The following is a 12,835-nucleotide window of genomic DNA, read 5'->3' as shown; positions in this document are numbered from 1 at the left end:
TATTTATAATTGCATGGATAGAATACAAATGAAATAATGATTCATGTGTCCATTTCAATCCTGCGGGCGAATATGATTTGTCATAACAAGAAAGATTATTTCCAAATGACTGCGTTTTCCATGAACATTAGATTAACCAAAGTAAATTTTAATTTAGTTTATAAAATTATTCTTATTTTGTCTACATGTTTGTTTTTTGACATGATAAAAGTATTATTATTATTATTATTATTATTATTATTATTATTATTATTATTATTATTATTATTATTATTATTATTATTATTATTGCATCCCTGTCAATCCACAGGCAGCAGAACAGTAAACCTAAAACCCGAGTTTCCGGTCTGTGAAAAACCCCAATGACAGGAGAGCATCAAAGTCTCTCTCTTTCTCATCAAAGACCGGAATCCCCTCTACGTCCCTGCAAACTGCCTAGAATCGACGGTAGAGAATCAACAGAGGAAGAGAGTGAGTCGATTGAGAGGAATATGACACCGAATTCGAGAACTCAAAGATACCTAGTAGCAATTGAGTACATCGGAACTCGGTTTTCTGGCGCCCAACAGCAGGCAACTTGCAGAACCGTCATGGGCGTTCTTCAGGTTGGTCTTATTTAATCAATTCATATCAATTTAAATTACTCACGAAATTTGTTGTTTGATTACTAATTTTCTATACATTGTTTCGATGCCTCTAGGACGCGTTTCAAAAATTCATTGGGCAGCCAGTTTCTATTTTCTGCTCGAGCCGGACTGTGAGTTCTCCCCCTTTCACCTTTTTTTACTTTCCGATTGTATGCAGTCTTCAAATTGCAAGGATATTTTCAAATAATTTTCAGGATGCTGGTGTTCATGCATTATCAAATGTCTGTCATGTGGATGTTGAGAGGATAAGCAAAAGAAAACCTGGTGAAGTTGTAAGTAACTTTTTGTTTGTGTATTGCTCAACAATATAACTTCGGTCATATAAGCTGTTATCAACCGTTGATTATGCACTTCATAGGAAAACATGGGTAACTAAGCATGGATCATAATGAGTTATGGGTGAGACTTGACTTCAACTTGCAGAGCTTGAGTTTTTTTGGCAAGGCGAACTCGGGCCTCTGGATAGACATGTTCACAAGCCATTGAGCAGCTCATTAGCTTCTAATTTTTGTCATCTTTATATCCAATAATAATAATGTACTATCAAAATTATACTCCTGATCAATTATTGTTTTTGCTACTACTAATTATGAAAAAACTTCAAAACTTTTCAAATGAAATACGAGGGGTTATCTATGCAAGAAGAATGTGAGTCCCACATACTAGAAAAGGTCATGGATGAAGTTTAACCATTTGTTAGAGAAACTTCTGATTGATTATTAATTTTTTTCACATCATTCTACTAGTATTATACTAACAATTTAAGATCATTTTTACTTAAAATTTTATAGAAAATAAGAGAATCCTTTTGTGCATAAAAGCAATCAACCAATAACTTTGAATCAAGTTAATGCTTGGGCAAGAGTTAATTAGTTAGGCAATCTTGTGGATGAGCTCAAATATTCTAAATGAGCTTGAAATCTTAAAGGCTAAACTTGAGATTTGACTTTTTTGCAGCAGGATATTTTGTCTTTTCTCCCCTGATTTGCATATTTTACAATTGGATGTATAAATATTATACTATTGTTTAGTGGTGCTGGTGCAATATACAAACATATGCAGATGTCTATTTCATATGAAACTGAAGGCATCCTAACTTGCTACTCTTAATTTTTGCTGCAGTTATTGCCCCATGAACCTGCCGTAGTTCTAAAAGCTGTTAATCATTTTTTACAGGTACGCTTTAGTAGTATAACACATCCCGTTTCTAAGAATTACATTCCATCTGCATAGATTGGGTCTCAACTGAATCTTTATTTTGTGTGTGTAGGGATAGTACTTTGTATGTTTTGTTTGATGAATATATATAGAGTTCGTGATACTTGTCAAATGTGGCCATTTTGCTGAAGTTAGCAATAAGTAAATCTCTGGTCCCCTGGACTTTTCTTAGAACCAATTTAGCTCCTATATCATTTCACAATGGCCATGGGTGTAAGTAAGTTTTGGTGCAAGAAACTTACACCCTCTGAAATGGCCATGGGTGTAAACAACCGTCCTGTTAAGTTGAATTTATGGAACTAGCAGAATTGTATGCTCAATTGTGTGAGGCTTTTGACTGTCCTGCACATGTGAATGCATGTGTGAGCCTTTTTAGTCCTTTTGACTGTCCTGCACATGTGAATGCATGTGTGAGCCTTTTTAGTCCAAATTCAAGTCACCTTCGACAAGGACACCTATGGACATTGTTAGAAAACTCGAGGTTTGATTTATGACTGTGAGGTGCCGTCAATTTAATGATGAGAATATGTAGGACAAAATTATTCGATGGAAAAGTTTTTTTGGTGAGGCTTTTGTGCGCGTGTGTGCATGATTTGAAGTTGGATGGTGCAATTGACGGAGAGCTTTTAAAGCTTGAGTCTTATGCAAAATGTATGCCAACAAATGTTAACTACCTAGCTGTCTGATTCAAGGGTTTATTGCACCATTAATCTGGACTCTTTGGCACCTAAACTAACTTTAGGTGGTATGCGCGAATCAAATAAATGTTGAAGTGTATTCCCACTTTACCCCATAAAATGACTTAAGTTGGCTCCTGCTTACACCTGTCTTAGTCAAAGGGTGTCATTTCCCCATTTATATGGGGGTTTGAAGCATTTTTCACAAAAACTTACTGAAGGGGTATTTGTAAATCAGTGTATATGTGGGGGCATTAAATGCAGATTATTTCTTTATCCTTATTTGGTCTCTTTGAGAAATTTGATGCATGTCCAGTGTGTTTTTGCTGCAGAAGAGTGAAGGTGATATTATGGTGGTCGATGTTAAGTGTGTTCCATCTGATTTTCACGCGCGCTATAAAGCTTTAGAACGGACGTAGGTATCAAAGCCAAACTTTCCTCTGAAATTGCTTGTATGTCCCTAGTAGTCGATTAATATTTTCATATCCATCAACGATATTCTTTTTTACTTATCTAATTTCAATTTGGTCTCTGCGATTTGAAGTATATAGACGAAGTTGTCTGGAGTCGTTTTAGCTTGGGAAGAAATTTTTGGTAAAATCATGTTAATCTGCCATTTGTTTAGATTTTTTCTATGTATATGTATAGAATTATACAAAGGGAAAGAAATCTTATACCTGACTACTTAACTTGTTTAAATTGTGACTAATATAAACAGTAACCATGGCATTTTGGTGAACTTCAGCATCCTTTTTTGCTTTTTCTTTCTAGTAGTTGAAAGAGAGTGCTATGCTTTTGTTGGACACCAAATAATTAGAAGTATAATGTATTCTTTTGCTGATTTTTCTATAGGTACTTCTACCGTCTGTTATCTGGGAAGGAACCTCTGTCTACCTTTGAGAAAGACCGTGCATGGCATGTCCCAGAAGAACTTAATGTTTTAGATATGCAGGTTGCCAGAAAACTCAAAGTGAAACTTTTTGTGATGTTGGCTGTCTTTTCTATCATTTCTAAAATGGGTTAATACTTCCCTTATGCAGAAAGCATGCAGTGTACTTGTTGGACACCATGACTTTAGTTCTTTCAGGGCAGCTGGATGCCAGGTTGGTGGCATGTCTCTGACATCAACAATGTTGTTTTAGAACTTTGTTTCAGATCATAGAACTTTTAAGATAGTATATATCTGGTTATTTTTCTTTTAACTTAACTGTGCTTTTTCCTTGCTTGACAGGCCAAGTCACCTATTAGAACTTTGGATGAGCTAACTGTCACAGAGGTTGCTTCAAGCCCATATTTCCCCTCGGTGTTGGATAGAGAACAAAGCAGTTATGGCCTGGCCAGTTCTGTTTCAGTCTCAAAGAAGTTACAAGATGATTCTCCCTCTCTTGCTGGGATTTCCGATGAACTTGTAGAAAACTCTGGAGCAGTGGCATTTCATAAATTTGGAGTAAGGAAAAGGCACCGTTGCTTTGTAGTTACTGCAAGAGCACGGTCCTTCCTGTACCATCAGGTAGCTTGTGTGCTTTTTAGCCAATTGTCCTGTGCACTGAATAATAAGTGAAACATCTAGAAACCATATGCATCTTCTCTTCTGTCAGTTGTTTTTAATAAAAACAACTGCAATCTCATGACTCAAATTTGAGCAGGTCAGATTGCTCGTTGCGGTTCTGAAGTCAGTGGGCACCGGTGATCTCACTATTTCTGATGGTAAAAGTCATTTAAAAATGTATACATGTGTGCTTCGGGTGGGTAAATGAAGGCTTAATGTTTGCAACTAAATTTGATCATACGCTCAATGTTTCCTTTCAGTTGAGAAAATACTTGAAGCAAAGAATGTAAGTGCCGCCCCTCCAATGGCCCCTGCATGCGGTCTCTACCTTGGACATGTGAATTATGATCTTCCTTCGGACATCTGACGTTGTTTGTTTTCCGGAGCGAATGGTTATCTAGGATAGTACTACAAGCTAATGGTTTCAGGTAACTCCGGATTAGGCCAAAGTTGATCTTGGTTTAGACTTTAGACTTTAGACTAACCCCAAATTCTTTACTTATCATTTGTTACGTGATATTTTGAGCTGTATTTCTCTGATATTGTACTAAAAGTTTAATTCAGAAGAGAATACATAGTTTATTGTAATTTACTGTTATACTCTAAATGGACGCCTGTACGCTTGAAGCGACAACGTTGTATTTCACTAAATTTGAAATACTACTACTCTACAACTTATGATTAAACGGCGAATGAAATGACAAAGGATACAGTGATTCATAGTAGTTTCGAACCCTTCATCAGCGGTTTTTAGACTATGATTTTCTGCGGAAACAGTTTGTTATTAATTTTAATTTTAAATGCAAATTTTTCTCATCTATTTTAATATTGAGAAACGATAAGAATGAAGTGATATACTACAAATTTTATGTCAAACCGTAACATGATTTCGAGCTTAATTTGACTTTATTATACAATATTTAGTAAGAAAATATTTGTTTTTCTTAAATATACAGGTGATTGAAAGGATGTTGTGACTCTAAGGGTGAAAGGACACTGGCAAGTTATCTCACTTGATTTGCCAACAAAATTAATAATTTAAAAAAATTGTCATAATTTACTATCCTAATAATACATCTACTTATTAAAACTTATACTGATCCATCCTTATTATCCTCAGTATATGAGTTTTATATCTATTTAACATTAAAGGATATTTTCTTTTTCAAATTTAACAATCGTGTAATTCATTATCAATATTATTTTTTATAAACGGAATAGGATTAAATAACTAACTCATGTACCGATTTACATACACTTCACTCGCGATCGCGAAAAGTCGCAGTCGTATCTGGAAATTTGGTAAAAAAAAGGATAGAAGAGGAGGTAGAGAAGATGACGCAAGCAAGCAAAGAGCCATGTAAGAAAGAGGCCTGCAATATTCAAGCTTGCCTCTCCAAGAACAATTTCCTCCCACTGAGGTCTTTCATTCTCCCTTTCCCTATTTATTTTGTTTGATTCTGTTAACGCTACTCACAATGGTAGTGTTTTGTTTTTTATGAAACACAATAATTCTTTCCCTACGGTGAAGTTCATCGTGATATCATTATGAATTCAAGGCGATTCCTTTAACTCGTCTTCTTGTTTACCATAAGAAGTTGCATTTCCATATTTTGGTAGTACAGTAATTGCCAACCACTTATCTCTTGATTTTATTAAACAAAAGCATCTACAACCGATCATCTACAACTGATTTCCACCAATAATATCTAAGAAAATGGATCTGTAAAATTCCCCCAAAGATACGTTTTTGTTTGTCAATTTGTCACTTGCCCCATAAAATTTCATCATCTCCGGTTTTGTTTCAGTGGAGGGACAAAGTTTAATTATTACAAGATCCTCAAAGGGATAAATTAATTTAAATCATATTTTAATTAAGTTGTATTCTTAATTTAGTAAAAAAATACATATTTTTTAGAAGAAAAAAAAAAGACAGCACGGCAAGAGGGATCAGATTGGTTTAGATGAGAGCGCCTAATTGTCGTAAAACAGGCGGAGCAGACACCCATCTCGCATTTTTTTATGCGAGCTTTGACCACTCATCACATCCCCTTCAAAACTTGCCTGAAGGATCATGCCTTTCTTAACTGTTTTAATCCCATTTTATAATCAATGCAATCACCCCATCTCCCTCTTCCACTTTCGATGTGGGATCATCTCACCCCAATTAAATCTCTCTTTTTTTTATTTAGAAATAAATTGATGGATAAGGAATACTTGAATTTTGATTATATAATGCTTCTTCTTCTTCACACTCTGTTTGCTCAAAGAGATCAAACATGTGTATATGTAATGTATCATGTTCTACTCATTCTTCCTTCTTTTATTTAATTTTCGGTTCTTATATGTTGTTTGGGTTAAGTCAGTTTAAATTAGTTTCTAAAATTTTGATCTAATTCGTTAAGCAGTAAACGAAAAGGTAGGTATCATGATTCATATAGCAATCTAGATATTACTCTTACACCAATACAGCAGATGTAATCAGATGCAAGCCTTTACATTCGAAACTTCCTTGAACGAGAAAAATTCAACTTCATTTTTCTTCTAGATTATCAAAGTACAAGTTAAAGGATCGGGATCAGTAAGCCGACTCCTAATTTTCATCTCAACTCTATGATTCTTCTTCGGCTATTGCTAAACGCCCCAGGATAAAAAATGAGCTACCCGGTAGCTATTTCTTCATAAACGCAGAAATAGCTGAGCAGAAGGAACTGCGGCGGTTGGAGCGCTCCTGCTTCTGACCAACCAATGAATGAGGTCCACTCCACAAAGACTGGGAATTATCTGTAAAGAGCGTTCCGTATAATTCCAAGAGCATAGGATTCTCTAGATAACGAAGATTCTCTAACATTTTAGCTCTCTGGTTTTTATCCAGTGAATCCTGCAGTCACCAAACAGTAAAACTCATTACTTAAATGAACACTTTATTTCTCCATGTCCTTCCCTTGACCCCTCCAAAAACAATAGCATATAACTGAGTAGAAAGATTAGATAAGTTGAAAACCTTAGGCCTCTGTTGGTCAGTTGCAGCACTTCCATTTCCATCTTTGGGCTCTATTTGAGAGTCGTTTGACACATTGCCACCTGATCCTATTTGTGGTGTGTGATGATGCATATCATTATCATCTCCAGATCTATGAGATGACAGCAAATCCTGAGAACCTTCTCGTTTTCCTGAAGCTATAATACCACCCTCATTCTGCTGAATGTAGAAATCTCTTAGATGTCCCACTTTCAGTTCTTGACCTTTCTTTTCCGTTTCAGGAGAGTCCTCTCCATCTGACAAAGCATACTCGCCAAATGGACTTTCTCCATGAGAAAACCTCTACACAAACATGACAAAAACTAGTTAGCAAAAGATCTATAAAGAAGTATCAAATCTCTCCAACTCTATTTTTGTTGGATCCAAAACAAACTAGCAGGCCGAGGGTGAAAAAACATGTTCACTTTGATTGCCCAAAAAGAAGGAAAAAAACATGTTCAATTCACATCAAGTCAAAAGGTTGTGTTATATTTGTGAATTTTAAAAGTCATTTTCAGTTTGTAAATTGGTGTTAAGGTAGTGGTTTTGGGTAAATTTTTTATATTCCCCCAAAATTATTATTTCAACCACGGACCTTGAAGAAAAGCAACAAAGCGTAATCATGTTATAATAAATTAATTGAAGAGTTGCTATAAATGTCAAATCTAGGCTTACTATAAATATTAGACATGTCAAAGCATATATTGAAAATGTGTTTCGCCAAGGATAATGAAAGTCAATAGTTTAGAGCAAACAATAATAACAATTACTGGGAACTTGAAAACTAGGGATTGCATTCAAAGACTCTGCAACTATGGCTTCTCTAATGAACATATTATACTCTAATGTATACTCTTCTCCCTTAGTAACAAGATAAGATTTAATTTGTAGTACTCCATATTATTAGTGGCTCTTTTGATGTAAACAAATATAATGTTGAAGTATATACTCATAAATTAGTTTAAAAAGACACTGATTTGGCATCTGCTGTTACTTGCTCCCCAGTGAAACAAAATCAAGCATTATTTTCCTTCATAATCAATCTTCCAAAAGCATATATAGCCAAAGAGCATAGCCTAACAATTTTTTTTCTGATTTGAAAGATAAGTTGTTAATTTTTATGATTTCTCCAACTAAACGGCTAAATAGAACAGATAAGAATTAAGTCACCTAGTGAAAATACCTCTCGCTTGATATCTTCACCAAATGAGTCATCACTAACATCAGTGTGTCCTCCCACAAGGCGAGCAATTTCTTCTCGCTCCTGCCTGCGTCGCATCATTACACAAATAGCACACTGACAACCTTCTTTGTGCTTCTTAAGCCTGCAAATTATGTAAAAAAACTTAAGTAAGAGAATGAAATTTCTCATAAGACCAAGAAAAGTCAAGACTTGTCCATAAGGACTCTCTTTAACCCTTTAAATTACACTAAGAACAAAGTAGCCAAGAAGAAAGAAAGGGAACCGTGTTGACTACAATTGATCTTGGATATGATTCAGGAAGCATCTGGTACATGTTTTCATTTTACCAAACAGTTCTCTGATATGAAGTACTTATCATGTGTTATAAGTTATGAACATCAAAGTTGTTAATGCCCACATTATCTTACTGCATCCTGTTCCTACCCTATGCACCAGGATGTTGCTTGCACCCAGAACTTCCTTTCATCTCAAAGTCCGATGTCTCTTATTTCCCTATACATACTTATTTCCTAACCAGTTGACAATTAATCTGCCACAAGCAGTGATTTAAATAAAGATCCTAGAGAACAGATTCACATGCTAGAATGTTTCAGGACAACTGTAACAATTGACCAATCTGCATCAAGCAGCAAGCTAACTCAATTTTTAAGGAAAGAAGTGGAAGGAATTCGATTAACAAGGATCTAAATAAAGAACAAGCTGACTGGACACCCATACAGAGAAACAAATATTAGACACTTGTAGGATAAACACTTATCTAATTTGATTACACCTATTTAAAGAAGGGGAAAAAAATCGATAGAGGAGATGACAAAGATCTATTAAAGTTATTCCCCCAATTTAATTTGCTAATATTTCAGGGAAGGGATAAAATGAAGTACCAAAACTTGCAGTATCATACCCGTGGAACTTTTTGCCTGAAGAGGTTGGAGCACCACCATTCACTGGTGTATTCCCGTCACTTGAAGGAGTTAGATCCTTTACTGGATTGCTTTCAGGACCTATAGAATGGGGGAGGGGACCAAGTAACAAACAAGTTGAGTTTTAGAAGTAACTGAAACCTTCAAAGAGCAGAAGTCATTGACCTGAGGTGTAATTTTCTAGCTTTTTTATCATGAAATTCAGTCTTTCTAGTGCAACTTTTAAGGAGCTTAAACAAGACATGTTAGAAGAATACAACAGCTTTACTTAGTAATACCGTTTGGTGTTCGGCTTGTTCCATAGCTAGAAGAATTTCTAGATTCCCAAGGTTTAAGGAGCTTAAACAAGACATGTTAACCTATAGACATTCAACTTTAAAGGACCATTATGATTAATTTTTACTTTCATATTTAAGAGCATGACTCTGCCAATGTTTAATTGCAGGAAGTATCATAGGGAAAAGGTTCAAAATGGCCACAGACCCAATGCCCAGTATTGTGCAAGAAAAATTATATGGGTGAATGAAGGTGCCAATTTCAATTTACAACTGAATTGTTAGGCCAGGGGCTATATGCGCCATTTTCCCAATGTTATATAGTCAATATATAAAGCAACGAAATATGACCCGTTCTACAACACAAACTAAAAAGGTAATGAAGGGAATAAGGAGAAGCATTAGAATTACTTTCTTGAGGCTGTTCGCTGAACAAACCAGCTGCCGCCCAATACTTGGTGAAGGCTTTTTTGACCCGCTTCATAAGCTCCACAATGTAATCACCTTTGTTATTGTATCTGTAACAGTTATCCCATATATACTGCACGTCTATGAAAACATCCTCAGCAGTCTTGTACTTCACACCTTTTTCAAGGTTACTGCATATTGTCCCAAAATCCATAGGTGTAGTGATGACATCAAAATAGTCCTGTATCCATTGCACACAAGAATGAGCTATTTAATTGTGGATCGCATTTGATATAAAGGTACATCAACTAATGAGTTATACATGCTTGGGAAATTTCACAATGCTATTACAATAATATTGAACATGCTAAAATCAAAAGCTGGAGTGTAAGGGAATTCAAAATCAGAATGTGAAGTATCTCTGGACAACTATTCAGGAAGCAACAATGAGTGGCGGGGTGGGCAAAGAACCAAAACTTATTTTTACTTTTTTAAAAGGATTTGAACCGCATATTAGAATCCCCACATTCAAATAAGTGACTACTCAAGTTTCCCAGTTCCCATATCTCTCTCATAAACTGATACTCATAAATAACTAAATCTGAAACATACATGGCAAGGTTCCATAATAAAGCAATGCAAATCCATAAAGAAACTGCACTTACTGGGATACCGAGCGCAACAGGATTTACAGGGACGTTGAAGGGCTCAGCTGCATCCATTTTCATTATCTTTCTTATAACCTATGGGGAAAAAAGTAAAAAGGCAAATATTACGATTACAGCATCTTGCACGAAACCAACTCAACTTCAACTCATAGTAATGTTACCTCCAATGCAGTTATAAGCTCTTGCTCATTGTGTTTAGACTCCTTGTGAAGCAATTTGGCATCTTTCTTCTCTACCATATCTCCCTTAAGCGGTTCAGTATTGCTACATGGACTCATACTCGAAGAACCTAATCCCCTAGATGATTTAATCTTCACACTGGTCGGCTTCTGCGTTGTATTCCCAGAAATTCCTCCATTTGTCTCAGACAGAGAGTTGCCACTGTCCTCCACCTTCTCACTAGGAAGCTGCTTCTCCGAACCTACTTGGTGGCTACTCTTATCCGTATCACTCAGACTCGGAGCATCCGAGGAGGCTCGCAGAGTCTTGGAAGTCTTGATCTTCACCTTCACACGAGTGTACACTGCTTTCCCAAAAATATTACTACTATTTGGTCGGGCTACAGTGTCAGGATTAGCAATAGTTTCCGGCTGAGACGCTCTCGGAGGAGAAGGCGTCCTCTCAGTCTCGGCATCCATTCCAGAGTCAACATCTTCATTCTCAAACTCATCCACGCCAGAATTCTCATCTGTATTTACACTAACAGCAGCAGCTGGCGCCGCTTCGTCTGTGCTAGCCAACTTCGGCTTCTTTTGTCTTCCTTTCTTGCTTCCACGCCTTCGCTTCATTACTGAATCCAAGAACAAAAATTTCAAACAAACTTTTTTTTGGTAAAATTAAATTAAAATCAAAGAAAATATGGAAATGTTAGAATTACTCTAGTAATCGACACAAAGGGGGATTTTGCCGTGAAGCTGATTGCAGGGCCTTTTTACGCCCAAATTCTGATCGAAGACGCTGAAGCTTCACCGGATTCCCTTCTACCGGAAGACTGCTACCTCAATCTCCCTTCCAAAATCTCAATTCTGCCAACGCTCCGTGCTCTTTGTTGGCTCTCTATTGGCTTACATGATTTTTTTTGAAAAAAATTTCCCTCTCGTCGGTCGGAAATTGAAAATATTGGGGGAAAAGGGTTTTATGATTTTATTTGCGTATATGTGATTTACAAAGGCATACAGAATCCTAAATTCACGATATCACCCCGGAAACTACCTGGGTTTTGACAATTTAGCCCTAATAAATTCATATATTTATGTTTACTGCCCCCAAATACTTTCTAAATTTGCAATAATACTAGTATGATAATTGATAGGGTTGATAATATAATACTAGTATGATAATTGATAGGGTTGATAATTAGGTTAAGTGATTATAGGATAACCGATAATTTAGACCATCTCCAACCACATCCAAAAATAAGTTTTTGTGTAGAAATCTTCTCCAATCATACACCAAACTCAAACACATTTTTAGTGTTTTTTTTGAAACAACACCAAATATGATGTTACTGCAAATATTTTGTGAGACAAAAACTCAAAAATGGTGTAAATCTTGAATTTGGTGTAAATGGTTGGAGTAAAACTACTTTTTGGTGTGACATACTCAAAAATGAGTTTGAGTTTGAGTTTGGTATAAATAGTTCAAATTTAGACGGTTATCGATCCAAAATTATTGGTTTTGGTTTGGTGTTGGATGCAATTGGTAATCGATAACGTATTATATATAACTGAAATCACTCGTGTATTTCTTTTAGCAAGTAGCCATACCTGCACACTATCATAACCCGATCATAGTTTATTATGTTATTACAATTTCAGAATTCACGGAATCAAGATTATGCCTCTCTGCCCTAGACTTGTCGCCAAATTTCTTACTCTTGCTGTGTCCACAGTGTCAATAGCCCAGCAATAGCCCAGCCACAAACTCCTCCTGCCACGTCATCAATACTAAAAATCCTCCTGCCACATCAGAAATAGCTCAGTCATAGCCCAGCCATATCATAAATAGCCCAGCCACATCAATAGCCACATCACTAAATAACACAATATACGGAATTTAATTTACGAGACATATACGAGAAACATTAATAATACTATTTTACTTTAAAAAAAATACAAAAAATTAAAAAAGTACAATAAATTAAAAAAAGTACTAAAATTTTAAAAAAGTACATTAATAATAAAAATTACATTAAAAAAAGTACAATTTACAAAATTATATAAATAAAAAAAATAACTCCGAGCAGTC

General features: G+C 35.7%; 2 protein-coding genes and 1 non-coding gene across 3 annotated transcripts; 1 reads left to right on the top strand and 2 right to left on the bottom strand.

The window, feature by feature from the left end:
- The first annotated feature begins 317 nt into the window (after positions 1–317).
- LOC121768017 (tRNA pseudouridine synthase A-like) lies at positions 318–4,777 on the top strand. Its single transcript, XM_042164357.1, has 10 exons — positions 318–605; positions 701–757; positions 842–919; positions 1,770–1,823; positions 2,875–2,957; positions 3,395–3,494; positions 3,583–3,645; positions 3,774–4,052; positions 4,189–4,249; positions 4,352–4,777. The coding sequence occupies exons 1-10, from the start codon at positions 363–365 to the stop codon at positions 4,456–4,458; spliced, it is 1,125 nt and encodes a 374-aa protein (XP_042020291.1). The 5' UTR covers positions 318–362; the 3' UTR covers positions 4,459–4,777.
- Positions 4,778–6,037: 1,260 nt separating this feature from the next.
- Positions 6,038–6,142, bottom strand: LOC121769567. The gene has a single exon (XR_006043597.1). It is a non-coding gene; the product is annotated as a small nucleolar RNA Z279/snoR105/snoR108 (small nucleolar RNA).
- Positions 6,143–6,499: 357 nt separating this feature from the next.
- LOC121769339 (SWR1 complex bromodomain subunit bdf1-like) lies at positions 6,500–11,727 on the bottom strand. The gene is made up of 8 exons (XM_042166115.1): positions 11,466–11,727; positions 10,750–11,378; positions 10,586–10,663; positions 9,924–10,161; positions 9,219–9,318; positions 8,297–8,438; positions 7,096–7,416; positions 6,500–6,972 (listed from the first exon to the last, which is right to left on the bottom strand). Exons 2-8 carry the CDS (start codon positions 11,374–11,376, stop codon positions 6,763–6,765), a joined length of 1,716 nt encoding a protein of 571 aa, XP_042022049.1. The 5' UTR covers positions 11,377–11,378; positions 11,466–11,727; the 3' UTR covers positions 6,500–6,762.
- Positions 11,728–12,835: the final 1,108 nt, after the last annotated feature.

This window comes from Salvia splendens, chromosome 15, assembly GCF_004379255.2.
Source record: "Salvia splendens isolate huo1 chromosome 15, SspV2, whole genome shotgun sequence".
Lineage (NCBI taxonomy): Eukaryota > Viridiplantae > Streptophyta > Magnoliopsida > Lamiales > Lamiaceae > Salvia > Salvia splendens.
Note: the sequence above shows the minus strand (reverse complement) of the source record. Positions and strands in the feature narration are given on the sequence as shown.